Below are 14,653 nucleotides of genomic sequence, written 5' to 3'. Positions count from 1 at the left end.
AATTAATACACCATTATTGCAGCAAATGTAAATGCACTGAATTAGTGTTCTTTAATGGGTTACTGAAATAGGCCAATTCTGCACAAAAATTACCTGATAGAAATTCAGAGAAACGAGAAAGTGTACGCAGCTACTTTCCTTTTCATCAGGACACTCAGGAATAAATTGTCTCTCCACTGGCTGGGCAGAAGCACAGCCGTGGAGAACATAAAAAAAAAAAGCATCAGTCGAGCCTCGTCTGGTCGAGCCACGAAAACACAGCTCCGGAGGAGCTACTCCCCACACCTCGAGCACCTCCTCGTGTCACTGGGAAAAGAACCACCTCACCGGGCGAGGAGCTCATCGGAGGGTTTCAGTGCCAGTCACCCATCAAGCTAACGGTCCCAGTAGGGGACATGGGAGTGTGGACCTGGGTACGTTAATGTCCACAAAAAGACTCCTACGGGATCCGTATGTCCTCAGCAATCCTTTATCATCCTGAAGTCTGGGGGAACACGGCATAAATACCTGAATTTGCTGGAGATGAGGTAGTGCTGGCATGCCGGCACAGCTCCCAAACCAAAATATTTAGTGTTTTTACCAGAACTACCTAGAGCTGTTCTGTGCGGAGTGAAGCGGCGTGGGGAATCGCCGCTCTGCCTGCACGAGTGGGGTCTGGGATATGGCAAAGCCTTTGTGATTGCGGCAGGCGAGGTGTAATTCCCAGTAAAAGGCTGCAGAGCATCGCCATGTGCCACAGCGACCAACCACCCCGCACGGGCTCCTCCAGCCCTGCCTCTGAGCTTCCAGCTCGTTTAGTAGCGGCGTTCAGCACTGCCAAGCGCAGCGTTTTCAAACGACGTGTCAAAACTGCATGGGGACGCACCCCAGTGCGCTCTACAGCCAAAAAACTCCACAGTCCGTTCCCGCTTTCCCTTCGTCTTTTTATCAGCCAAAAAATGAGAGAGTCTTTAAGAAAACGTAACCACTGCAAACCACAGTACTCCTTCCACAGCTTCATTTTTTAGTTAGAATAAACAAATATATCCTGCATATAAATACAGAGCCTACCAGTAACACTGCTGTATTCGCTCTTGGTTGCGGAGAGCAAACGCCCGCCCAGACACTCATTTAAAAGCTAACATTAAAAAGTTTAGTGCAACTTCTGGCTTAGCGTCACAAAATGTTGCAAGAAATATTAACAAATCCCCCCAAACTGCACCAAACACACCTGTTTCATTACAAAATTCAACTCAGGTTACACTTGTTATCGGGATATGTTGTTAGCACAATTTATTTGAGCACCTCGTGAACATCAATAACCTCTCTCTCAACAGGGGCATCCTTTCGGGGGGGGCACCCGACAGACGCAGGGCTGGAACGGCTGCCAGCTTTTCAAAGTCCGTGGCAGAATTACAGCCCCACCGCTCCACATCACGATGTTATTTATGACAACATCCTCTCCTTTCTGCCTTAATTACATTTTTTTTTTTTTTCTAATGACACCCATCAGCCCCTCGGCATTTCAGCTAAGACTTGTTTTGAGAGTCCAGTGTTTAAGATCCTGGAGAATGGAGAAGGAATGCACACAAACTGAAATAAATGTAAATATTTGGGGAAGAGACAAACAATTTTTGAGGGAAAAAAACTACATTGTAAGCATTTGTGCAGAGTTAATTTCATATCAGAGACTCCAGCTTCAGCCAAAATCAAATATTTGCCTTCACCATTCCAGCCCAGGACACTCTAAGATGCTAAAAGCCTGCAGAGAGCCCTTCTAACCGACCAGTGCTCTATCATCTGACGCCAGCGTAGGAGGTCTCGCGTCTGAATCCTGGGCTGGATGACTCATGATCAACTTTATGCAATTCTTTGAAGAGAAAAGTAGAGAAGATGATTTCCTCCAATAGAAGAGTTTCCACACATGCTTTGTTTTTTGCACAAAAAAGTAGTTCCAAATCAGCGAATATCTCTCGAGCTAACTTTCGAGTTTTGCGATGACCGTATCGAGTTGGAGTAAGCAAGATGGAAGTGAAACCATGGGGGCACCTGACTTACCTCCCAGCTCACAAGTACACGCGTGTCGGAGAGAAAGGAGAGGGAAGGTGCTCTGCACTGGCCGGGGGGTCCCGCTGCCGTGGTGACTTCTGTAGCTTCCGAATACGGCCCGTACTAGAGGGAAACGAGGAGTCCGGACATTAATACATAAGTGTACCCCCATCTCGCATTCTTCAAAGGCTCGCAAGAACAGCACACAAACTTTTTCAAGGCAATCAACTTTCTCAAAGATTAGACCGGGCTTCCAGCGCTCGGCACCACAGATCAGAGTTGCGTGTGAGACCACGGAAATTACTGCAAATTAAAATGTGAGGGAAGCTCAGGTACGAGCAGACAGCACGTACAGCCTCCCGTGAGGCGGAAAGTGCCCGTGAGAGTAACCCACCTCCAGTTTACCCAAGAGTGAGAACGTGCACACAGCAACGGCGTGACTGAGGACCAGTTGGTGTCCCTCTACCTTACCTTAAAGCAAAGAGTTCCCCTGTCTGTGCCACAGCCCGGCATAACTGGCTTCTCACAGATATAAGGAGGAGCACAGCAACTGTAAAGCACATACTGGAGTCCCCAAATCCAGCTTCTTTTATAGAAAACGTCTGCCACACTGATTGCAAAAGGACAGTACATGATGGAGCCCAGCCTGGGCTGAAGGCACAGGACATGCCGCACACACGCCGTGCGTGGCTGAGCTCCGCAGGCAGCTGAGCCGACCGCTCAGACAACTGCTGAGCCCTTGGTAGGAGAATAATTTAAATGCATATTAGGAAAAGACAAGACAAATTTTAAGAGTCTGGAAAACTGGCTTCAGCCAGCAGTGCGAGGGCAGGAGAGAGATAACGCTGGAAACAGCCTTTCTTGAATGGGGCACTTGAACGGGATAATGAGGTTTGTTCAGTACATCCCCAAGCTGATTAAGAAATCATTCTCCAGAACAAAGCAACTTTGCTGGAAGCAATTAGAGGAAAAACACTGATATTTACTTATTTTGGAATGCAATACCAGCAAGTATGAAAAAAACCGAGCTGCTACAAAGGCTGAACATCACTGAGATTATGAACCCCTGAAAACCTCTCAACAGACATGTGTCAGTATCTGTGCTATCGAGAAAGGCTAAACATTGATCACCGTTTGAATTACACAGAATGCACACTTCAAAAAATCTCATTTATTGACTTCTGCTGTTTTCTTTACCTAACGGGAGGAAAAAAGGTGTTTGCATCTGGTAAAGAAGATGCAACCCCCTGCTTTTAGCATCTGGCAAAAAATAAACCCCACCAAAACAACCAAACCAAAACTGGCCCCCTCATTTAACAAAGGTGGGACTGTTTAAAGCTTTGCAAATTTAAACACTGTTTTGCCAAAAAAATTAAAAAAAAAAAAAAAAAAAAGGAGGGGGGGGCGGGGGAAAGTCAAGGTATCATACATCCAAAGCTACCAGTTAGGCAATTGCTTTCATTCCAGTGAGCAAATCCAGTCTCTCCAGTATTTAACTAATTTTCCACAAAAATGAAACAGCGGATATTTTAAAGATAAAACAGTTTAACAGACTTGCATATGTTTTTAATACCTAAGTTAAGTTTTAACAGAACTTCTCCCCTATAAGTGAATAACTTTAAAGCTTTATGTTATGTTTGGCATCAAGATTTCCTGGGAACAAATGCATCAATATGCATGTACTGTTGCTGGGACTGCCTTTATAAGAAAAAAAACCCTCAGAAAGGGGCAAGAACCAACCCAAAGCTCACTGAATCAACAAGATCTTCCAAGAGATCTCCGAGACATCAGATAAAATTTCTGACGTGCTTGGGAAGGCACATCTTCCAAGGAAATCGTGTAACAAAAAAAATCATCAAATCTATAAAGCAGGTATTTTTTTCAAATTCAAACAAAAAAATATCATTAAGAATGCAAGCTTTCATCAAAACATATCGGTGGAATTTCAGGGATTGTTTTTACACAGATTTAAAACAAAAAGAAGGAATGCAGCGGAAAGGGAAATAAACAGATTCCTCCTTGTAAGCAGGTACGCCATTTAGCAGGGATTTTGCACGTTTCGGTGCAGCTGATTTTGGCCAGTCAAATCTTCTTTCTCAAAAGCTCTTCCTCAAAAGTTCCTTTAAGCATTTCTCACTTTCTTTCCATCACCCCGTCACCCTTCTGACCACCAGCACTAAGACAATCACTCTGCAGAATCGCCCATCTCAGGCACAGTACCACCTGCAGCGAGAAAAAGCCAAAGCCCACTGTGGCACGCCGCACGTACCCCGCCATCGTTCAAAGCTCTCACTCGGAACCGATACGTTGCTCCAGGAAGAAGGTTGCTGACGGTGCACTCCAGATCAGGCCCGTGATAGACTTCAGAAACCACTTCTTCGGGCGCTGTCATTTCTACGCTGTACTCTGAGACGGGACAGCCACTTTCTGATGGAGGGATGTCTAGAAAGAAATCGTCTAAGTCATTAATAACATAAGGAAAAATGCTAGGAAGATTAATTTTTTACTTCACATACCAAGTAAATATGTATCTATATGTGTGCGTGTGTATATACACACACGCACGCTATAAGCAATGATTTTTCTCTTCGATAGGTGCCAGACCTGCAATATCTCATCCATGTACATAATTGACATCTTTAAAGCAAATAAATAAAATTACAGATAGCCCTAAACATTCACCAGGACTTTATCAGTCACACTGCTAACATTTATGAGATCCTACATCTCTGTACAATGATCTAAACCCTGCACTTCACTTGGAATAACAGCTTTTTTTTGGAAACTGAATTTGTTTTCTGTGCCTGTATCTGCTTTGTTGTGGGCACCTTGTTCCCCATGAAAACAACATATTTCATAATATTTGCATATTGTGTTACAAGCCAGCACCACAGAATCAACCTGTCTGGGGTTCTGAAAAGCAGGGCGCCACTATAAGGTACAGTCTTCCAGGAAACCACGTGGCATCTTGGATGCAAGAGTGAATTTTAATACTGGTTTTGAGATACATTTGTCAGTTAGAATTGGTGACACTTCTCTAGAATTTAGCTTAATGAATGACACCACAAAGAATTTTGGATGCTGTAAGATTATGATAGTAAAGAAAAAATTTGTTGGATACTGGCACGTACCTTGTCTGAAAAATGTGAGTTTTTTGACAGTTTAGTGTCATGTCCATGGTCCACATCCTTTGCAAAAATTACAGGTGTCCAACGAATTGTGTGTGCTATGTTGCGGACCAGGTTTAAATGCCACCCAAACCCCTCAATAAGTTCTGACTCAAATTTGTGAGAGAAGTCCTGTATCAGAAGTAGCAAAAGGCTTCTGCTAAGTCAACAGAGCACAGGAATAACAAAAAAGATCTTGAATCACATGGTGTTTTTGCAATGAAAGGGTGGATACTCTAATATAGCTGATAGTTTATAGCCCTGAGACAGAGACGGGTCCTGACCAACAGCAGTGGGAGCACCGTGTCAGGCCTGAAGGAGGACAGCAAAGTTTGGAGACCCAATACAGAGCCACAGCAGTCGACGGGAAGTCACACTTCCCACTCGCCCGGACTTTTCACAAGGTCTAGCAAGAGAAATAAAAGCTAAGGCAAGTTTAGCGACTGACAGTCAAGATGAAAGCCATTGAGTAGGGCCGTGCTCCACTGGCTTACCCCATTGTAGCTGCACTTCTTTGTGCTTCGGCTTCCCCAAAACTCTCGGTGGCCGGCAGTGGCCTGGTGCAACGCTCAGCGTACGGACAGGTAAACTTTCGGAACACTGGAAGAGAACAGGCTCTGAATTAGCTCTCCGGTATGATTACTGCATACAAAGCGAGGCATGGCTAGGAAGTGGCACAAGAAATAGGTTGCTACAGCCACCACTTAATAGAAATTTATATAAACAATAAAGGATAGGAGATGCAATTAAGCTTGTTACTTCAAACCACAATTAATGGTTCTTTGATTAGCATACTCAGAACCATAGCATAGGAAAGGCTGATGGCTAATTTTGTGCGGCTCTTTACTTTAATCTTCCTTGTTTTTACAATAGTATCAAGGCCTAAAGTAGTCAGTCATAAAAAAAAAAAAAAAAAAAAATCAAAGCAGGAGGAATAAAAGTGTAGGTACTGAAATTATTTTAAATCAAAGAAGGGAACGACAGGAACTAGTGGCTGGAAAATGGAACCCAAAATTTTAAAGAATTCAGCCACGTGAAAGGTAATTAATTGTTACAACAAACTACCCCTACTGCATCTTCGCTCACCAGCTCTGCTCAGCACACGCTCAGGCACATGAGAGTCTGAGGCCTCTCTCAAGCAGGGGGCAGAGCAGATAAACACCATGGCCTTTTCTAGTGTCACTATCAATACCTACAGATTGGTTTTGAGGAAACGAAATCTCACCAAATGACAATCTGCCTGAAAAAAACCCATCAAGTACACACAGAAGTCTTCCAAAATTCAGCAACTTGCAACATAAGGTTAGCTGCAATCAGCGTAGCTTTACCGTGCTACAGGAAAAATAGTCACCTTCTTTTTAAAGCAGAAACCTTTTTACCAAAAATAGCAGATAAATCTCTGAAAAATGTAAAACTGATAGTCCTTATTGTTAAATAATACTTACCTGACTGTGTCCGCCAGTGCTGATACAGCATGCCCGGAGTTTATACAAAGTGCCTGGTTTCAAGTGAGTACAGGTATATTCTGTAGCTGATCCACTATACGCCACTTCCCATTGATTTGCTAAAAAATGGGATATATCCAAGTTTAGAGAAGCATAATGCAGCAAGTTTACTGGTGTCTACAAAATCCTTAATGTGGTCTTCCACAAACGATGTATTTCAGGAAAGTCATTAGTGTTAATATTACTACGAATATTATTCCTGCTTAAAGACATACATACACACACATAAATATATATATACTTACAAAGAGAAATATTTCTAAAGTATATTAAAAATATTAAATCAAACAGTAAGGCCAGCCATATAACCTAAAATTCCACCAGTATTAGAGCAAAAGAACGTACTTTTAAGAAACCACAACAAAAAAAATCCCCCAAACTCTCCCAAGGACTCTGCAAGTTTTAAAGCTGCAAGTAACTAACTCAGTTTCAATCATATGCACAGCATTAGTGCATTAATGATAATAACAATAATAGCCCAAAGGGTCAGTATTTCTTTATAGCAGCTATAATGGATTGAAATGAAGACAACTTTTTTCAAGTTTACCTTCCGGACTTCCTTGAGAAATCTCTAATAGATATTTGAGGATCTCTGAACCACCATTATCCTGTGGAGGATCTGAAAAAAAATAAGGCAAGTTGTTAGTAAATCAAGATTAGGAGTGAAATGTAACAAAATGATTACAGAACTTGTTTCTGATTCTGCTGCTTCTCTTCCACCAAGGAATTTATAGCAGAAGTGGGTAGCAGGCGTTCGTGTTCAGCATGAGTCAGAGTAAGGCAGCTGGATAATGATGCTACAAACAAGAAGTACAGAAAAAGCACTGAAAGAGATGCAGCACAGAGACCTGCCCCATCGATAAAGGAAGCAGCTGGAATGATGGACATGAAGTGGAAGGTGAAAAGCCTGAAGATGCACTTGAGTGCAAGTTAGTCAATAAAAACAAGCAACGCTTTTGATTCTGAAAACACAAGCGCCTCTACACATCTTTTAAAATATTAAAAAAATTAAGTTGTCAAGCTCTCTGAACATGTTCAACTTTGCACTGAGAAGCAGCATGAAAAAAAAGAAGTCTAAGTCCTAATACACTTTTACGTAATTTTATTTGAATTTATTACGACCCCAAAAAGCTCTGCTATGACAAACTGTACTGCCTTACCCCACTTCACACTAAAGCCGTGAGATGTTATTGGCCCCTTAATGACGGGTCTGGTCGGAGGTCCTGGCCTGTCTGGGCTTGTTGTACAGACCAACACTTCGCTGGGAGAACTCTTTCCTTCCACATTAGAAGCAAACAGCTGAAACAAAACCACAACAGGTTTACCAGTGTTTACTGTAACTGCTTTTCTAACAGTTCTGCGTGAGACTTCTTTTAGTAATTGCACAAATACCATTAAACTGGAAAGCATGTCACATCCCAACAAAGCGTGTGGGATTCTAATAACAGATATTAGATCGTCACGTTGTTTCTTTACAAACCACATTGATTCTTCCCCTCCCTCCACTAGCAATAGATCATGACATGTTTAAGATAAGAGCACTGCTGGTTTTCCCTTTAAAAAAAAGGCACGTGGCAACTTGCAGTTATTTATTCATAAAAGACGAAACCGATGACAATAGCTATGCTATTTTTATTTTGGAGGTATTTCACACTGCTATTTAAACCAAATTAATACAGAGTATCAGTAAACACACAATTAAAAGCTGAAGTAGCGGGACGTGCAAACAAGAAACGCATCACCTACAGCTGCTGAAACGAGCAGGACGTGCACAAAGTAAACTTGCTCAGCCAAACCCTTCATCTCTACTCAAGAAGGCCTTCTGCTGGCTTCGGGGAGAAGGCTGCTAAGCTACGAGAAGACATGAGGACCTGGCCAGGAGACTGAACAGATCAGGATCATACGAAAAACCCAAAATGGTCCAATGCTTTGTGGCTGCCGAGAGCTGCATTAGCTCATGCTGGTCTCTGGGACAGAGACCTACTGCCAAAGAAGTGAGTAATAAAGTATGTATTTTAATTGCTAGTTGTAAATATTAGCTAGCAGGAACTTTTCCACTTGGGAAGCTCCGTTATTCTCAGGAGCAGTCATTTCTATCCTCTCTTCTAACACAGGCATCTGAGGAAAACAATTTGTAATTTTTAAGACCAAAAAAGTAATTAAGGTTCTGTGGCTCATATGCTCTCGCTTTAAACAAGTCACTAAAGCCAGTATCAACTCTGGTCTACCATCTCATGGTTCTTCTCTGACTGTTCTCCAATTTAAGACATCTTGCCATGAACACCAGATACACAAGCTAGACAAACATCCCCGTAACAGCTCTGGGGGATCAGCGTGAGCTGCAAATGTGATGCTACATTTATAAATTCCCCTATTTGTACAACTAAAGATTGCACTAGCCTGGCAGGAACTGAAAATTCGTACTAAATTGATTGTTCAAGCAGGATCTTTAGCACTTTTTCAGAGCCATGGCTTCCCCAACCTAGAGTCCCCCTTAAGAGTTCTTAAGTAAGAGTTCCTTCTTACTAGGAATAAAGATAAAATTTTGTTTGCTTCCAGGTCACTAATAAAATTATGAAATAGTATACACCAGCACTGCTTTTTGTGGAACCTCATCAGAAGCAGCCACTGGTGATTCCCTTCTATGCTGACGTGTCCAACACTTCAGAGAATGGAATTTCTGCACCGTGTTGTGTTGTGCGCTGTATCGTTTGCCCTTCTGTGCCAAAACTCTCACTCGGTACCGAACAAATGTCTGTACAACAGTGTATTACACTACCACTGTCACTTTAATTAACCAACCTCTATTTCATCAAAAATGCGAGTGGGATGTCTCAGCTGTAAGCACGGATGAATTAAATTCCCCCCTTAATTCTTTATTATTAAGGGGGTTCCCAGAAGAACCATACCTTGCCCAGGTTCAGAGACAAGCCCAGAACTTGCCCGATAGCCCCCATCGCGAGTTTTAAAGCACTGCTCTGTCTGTGTCTGAGTTGGGTTTGTTTGCTTGTTTCGTTTTATAGTTTTGGGGATCCTTCCCCAAGTTCCGTAGCTAATTACCACTGGTCCGCATGCAACCAGGGAACGTCTCAGCGCTGTGTCAGATCAGAGCTGTATTTGTAGCCAGTGACAGGAGGCTACAAGTCTGCCCGGATATCAACCCAGTTTTGTAAAAGTCATGTTTAATTTGAAAGCAGAGCTGCAGAGAGGCACCAACCGTCCTTTTCCTCAGACAGCCGCAGCGGCTTTTACAATGCTAAACTAAAAGGCATCATCTCCCAGGGACACCGCAACAACCTTCCAGTTCTTCATGCAACTTCATGAGGTCTTCTGTCCCACAAAGGAATATATGCAAAGTTGTTTTTAAGGATTTAAATGAGTCTTTGGGTAAAGTTGTTTTGTTGTTGCTCCTGAGTATACCAAGACCTACAGAAGCCAAATGTTTTTGAATCGACACAAGCCTATGGCACCCTTCTCTCCCTGTGCTGTTTACAAACAACATGAAGCTGCTTCCAGATACTGGTTCACTTGGGCGATGCTGGAGCACAGCAGACGTTGGCTCTACAGACAGCTCCTCGACATCTCTGGAGGGACGGCGCGGCCCAGTGCCATCTTGTGGAGCCGTGCTCGGCTCCCCCCTTGGTTCAGCCACTACGGCGGATGGCCCAGCATGGGGATGGACGGACGGACAGCCCGGACACGGGGACGGATGGACAGTTGCACCACAGCTCATCTGGTAAAAATCTCACCATCTTCTCCTCACCCGGCATTTGTGTTGTGCTTGACGGTTTCAGCAGCAGTGAGGTGGATGTCTGAATTTTGCGACTGCAAACAGACTTCAGAGCATCTCTCTCAGGGGGGTCTGTATTTAGGAGCACCCACAGAGCAGGAGATACCAACACCTGCTAAAAAATCAGCTCCAAAGCCAGCCCCGTGTACGTATGAGGTGGAAAAGCTCCAATTTCTGCATGTCAGGGGAAGACGAGTCCCTGGGCTGAGGAAGGAAGCCGCGCTTGCCGGGCTCCATACAGCATCTGCTCCATTGTGCAGAAGTGGGATTGGTTTTGTGACCACAGATCGGGTTTTTGGGAAGCAATGCAGCCAACTACAACCACCTCAAGATCTGAGCCACACTTTTACAAGATCATACCTGACAATACGCAGCGCCAAGAACTGTGCCTGTTTCAAAGGAGCTGAGCAACAAGCATCTTAGCAGTAAAAGTAAAAATACAACTTTGGTTTAATCTATTAGGTCTTAGTATGAGATAAGTTTGTATTCGATAGCTCAATTTTGCAGGTAGTACTAAAGGGTCCCTACAGTACCTGGAAGAAAACCCAAGACAGAGAATATTATGCAATGCCAAGAGAAAAAAGATTTTTACCCTGAATTTATACTGCGTGCTTCTTCTGAGATTCTTCACAGTACAGGCTTGCTCCTCTCCAGTGTACTTTGGGTGAAACACGCTATCCTACAAAAAACAAAACCAAACAAATCCCGTAACCGAGGAGTCTGAGGAAGTGCTCTCTGTATTACAGTCTGTAGCCAGAACACATTATAGCAAATGGGATTTATAGTCAAGTGCTTTTTTAAATTATCATTACTTTTAATCTGCAGGGCCACAATAATTTTCCTTCTAGAATGATGTTGCAACTGACCTCAGTAATATAAATTTGCTGTAAAATAAGCAAAAAAACAATGATGACAGTTCAACACATGTAACAGAACAGAAGTGGCAGATGACAGAACGCAAGCACACCACACAGCGGCGAGAAGGACACAGCAGACTGAACTGGTTGAGGACAAGCTCCCCTATGCCTTACAGACTCCTGTGAAAATTTGTGAAGGAATCATGGATGACAGCACAGATTTTTAGCTAAGGATTCCCAATTCTGCTGTGGAGCAGAACAAATCACACAGCTCCATCCCACCAAGGACCCAGTACTCCTAAAAGACCCTGCAAAGCAGCAATCCACAATCTTCTCGGTGATGTTGAATTAATAAATGAAAGCTCAATCTAAGTCAAGTGGTACACTTTATAGCAACATGGTACTTACATTATCCTCTTCCTGAATTTCCAGAGTGTAGGAAATCACTTCCTCTGGTGTACATCCTTCCACTTTATTCCACTGCAATGTGATCCACGTAACACCAGCTCGAACAAGCCTTGGTGCAGAAGGGGTCTGAGGAATATTACCTGCAGTGTAGCATACCACCTCCTGGCTGTACCCACTGCACGGGGACAGAGGAGAGAAGAGGAATATTAAAACAAAACAAAATTAAAAAACCCAAACCTCAGTGTATTTTGAGAAATATTTCACATTTGCAAAAAATCCAGACCATGTTAAAATTGCGCAGGTGGAAAAGATGAGCACTCAGTTAGGAAATGCCAGAGCTAAGAAAAGAAAAAAAAATATGCAGCGTTATATGTGTCCTTATAGTAATTTTTTTTTTTTTTTTTACAAATCTCATCATAATAATATTGGAAAAATAATATTTGATTGCCTAAAAATATTAACTTAACTGTGAAGCAGAGGAAAATCTCATTTAAAAAAGAGGAACTAAAACATCGGAAATAAAGCCTCAAGTTCCCAATTTTTAGGCATTGACCTTGAGATGCAGTTTCCACCTTCTATAAACTCAGAATACAACTTCCATTTAAGCTACACCTCTGGAAGCCAAGTGCTCCAGCAAATCTAGTCCCACTGTTTCAGACATCCTCCTCCAAAGAAAGCAGGGAGAATGTATCCAGTCATGACCATACATGCTCAGCATCACGTAGGAGCCGCCTGGTGCAGGCACAGATACCTTCCAACCCTCCAGGCTGGCTCTTCTCCTTTCTGACTTTCCCTGCCCGAAGTTCCTTGTGTTTGAAGCAGAGCATAAAGTCGCTCTTTCACAGAGCTCAGGATGCAACCAGAGAGAACATCCACGGCAGAGGAGATGCAGACTCTCATCTTGTCTAAATCCCAACACACAACGCCTTGAACTGTCATAGGCAGTTGTGTCGAAGCGTAGGGCGAGTCCTCTTAAGATTCCATGCAGAATATATAATTTTCAACGGAAATTTGAGAACAAAATTTAAAATGGACAGATTCTGGTGAATCTTCAGGACGACACCACCACACTTCTCAACTGAAGGTAACGTTCTTGCAATTTTCAAATCTGTTTTCAAAGTACTAACGTATTTTGTTCCTTAAAGTCATTGCATGAATTTAATACACACAAATCACCACATCTCCTTTTTCTGAGTCTTCTTTCTCAAAAATAACACATTTGTTGAAATATTTTTATAGTAAAAAAAAAAAATCCACCTATAACACCCAAACAAGACAAAACCCAACACAAACGGTAAGTCTACAAGCATTACAACCAACCAAAACCATCTTATGACACGAAGTTTTAGACAACATTATCATGTCATAATTTTGAGTGATGTCTATAAAAATAAGCCATGTGCTGTTGGTGCTTATCTCAGATTAACACAGAGCAGCTGACCATAAATATAGTTCTTAGCCCACTCCCTCCTCAATAGCCTGAGGAAAAAAAAGAGAGAGAGAGAGAGAAGAACAACAAAAAAAGGGGGCAGGGTTGAAGCATGCCCTAAGATATTTCAAAAATCTGGAATCTGGCAAAGAGAAGAGATGCCAAAACTGGGAACTTTGCACAAAACTGGTGGTCTCCTTCCATTTACACTCAGCAGCTCCAGCTCAAGTCTTTCTCTCTCTCTCTCCCCCCAGTTCAAGTATTATTTCAATAGGGAGGGAAGTAATCTTGCCAGAATTTGGCAAAAGGGACTCCGTGCATACACGAACAGTCCCAGCACATCTCAGAGGGAAAATACAAGAATATGAATAAAGTAACTTTTAAAAGCTACATATTACTAAGACATTGGTGTTTTGGAAGAGTGAACAATACAGGAACCTCTCGCAGCGAAACACATCATTATATACCACTAGTGTTTCTTTTTCTGTCCTTGTAATAATGATTAGATCCTGTTTAGCTAAGAAGGACAATAAAGGAGTATACAGAAGCGCTGGATGTTTAGTTTCTTCACAGCTAAACTTTTCCTGGCCTGCTTTCCTTCCGTGAGTGCAGAGCCCCCGCAGCACGACGGCTCTTTTGGGCACACTCTGGTCCTCCGCTGCGGCGCATTTTAGCCCAGTGCTCCTTAGGAGCTCCCGGAGGATCGCAATGAGCCTGATTTCTCATCATCTTTCATTTGGGCGCATCTGTTCACGCGCAAGGAGAAGTAAAACTGGAAACCCATCTTGCAGAGCGCTCGGGTGTGCCTGTCCCCTCTCACCCGTCTCTCCCACCCCATCAGCCTGCCCTACCAGTCCCGCTGAAGAAGGAAGGGACTGTACTGCTGAAAAAGAGACAGAAGGGCTTTGCTTTAAACCAGAAAAATAAATATATCAAGATTCCTTTCAAAATCTGTAACTCAACTTCCTCTCGCTTGTTTTTCTTGGTTCACAGAGGTCCCTAGTGGGAATTTTATATAACAGATGTATTCTTTTTGTATTAGGAATAGACCACAAAACACCATTTAACACCTCAAAAGGAGCCTATCTTCTCAGGCTGACCTCATCCCCCTGAAGGTACGCGGCGATTCCCTGGGAGGTGAACGATACCACCAGAGAAGGCGCGACTTACTTTAAAGCATTAATAATAGCGCAAATGTCAGATGTTTAACTCAAACCCAGAAAGAAAACACATGCACACAAATCCCCCCCCCCAAAAAAAATTTCTCTTTATGCTCCCATTGATATTTAAACTTTTCAACTACCACTTTTTCTCAAGAAAGAGCGTACCCTGGGATAACTTACCTAGTACCGATGTCATTCTGAGCTGCTAATCGGAAGGTGTAACCCAAAGCCGGACAAAGCTTGGTCAACTTGCAATGCTTCTGGCTTCCAAAGTAACATTCTCTGAAACCACTGTTCCTCTTTCCC

General features: G+C 42.8%; 1 protein-coding gene across 2 annotated transcripts in view; it reads right to left on the bottom strand.

The window, feature by feature from the left end:
- The window catches only part of FNDC3B (fibronectin type III domain containing 3B), a 174,570-nt gene that overhangs the window by 43,671 nt on the left and 116,246 nt on the right, over positions 1-14,653 (bottom strand). For both annotated transcript variants that reach the window (XM_009884448.1, XM_009884446.1), the window contains exons 12-20: positions 14,528-14,646; positions 11,756-11,930; positions 11,083-11,169; positions 7,861-7,999; positions 7,248-7,319; positions 6,641-6,759; positions 5,690-5,795; positions 4,298-4,470; positions 2,038-2,151 (exon numbers count right to left, since the gene is read on the bottom strand). In XM_009884448.1, the coding sequence (XP_009882750.1) occupies positions 2,038-2,151; positions 4,298-4,470; positions 5,690-5,795; positions 6,641-6,759; positions 7,248-7,319; positions 7,861-7,999; positions 11,083-11,169; positions 11,756-11,930; positions 14,528-14,646 (1,104 nt within the window). The remainder of the gene's footprint in view (positions 1-2,037; positions 2,152-4,297; positions 4,471-5,689; positions 5,796-6,640; positions 6,760-7,247; positions 7,320-7,860; positions 8,000-11,082; positions 11,170-11,755; positions 11,931-14,527; positions 14,647-14,653) is intronic.

Source organism: Charadrius vociferus, unplaced genomic scaffold, assembly GCF_000708025.1.
Source record: "Charadrius vociferus isolate BGI_N301 unplaced genomic scaffold, ASM70802v2 scaffold104, whole genome shotgun sequence".
NCBI lineage: Eukaryota > Metazoa > Chordata > Aves > Charadriiformes > Charadriidae > Charadrius > Charadrius vociferus.
This window is presented reverse-complemented; position numbering and strand designations above follow the sequence as displayed.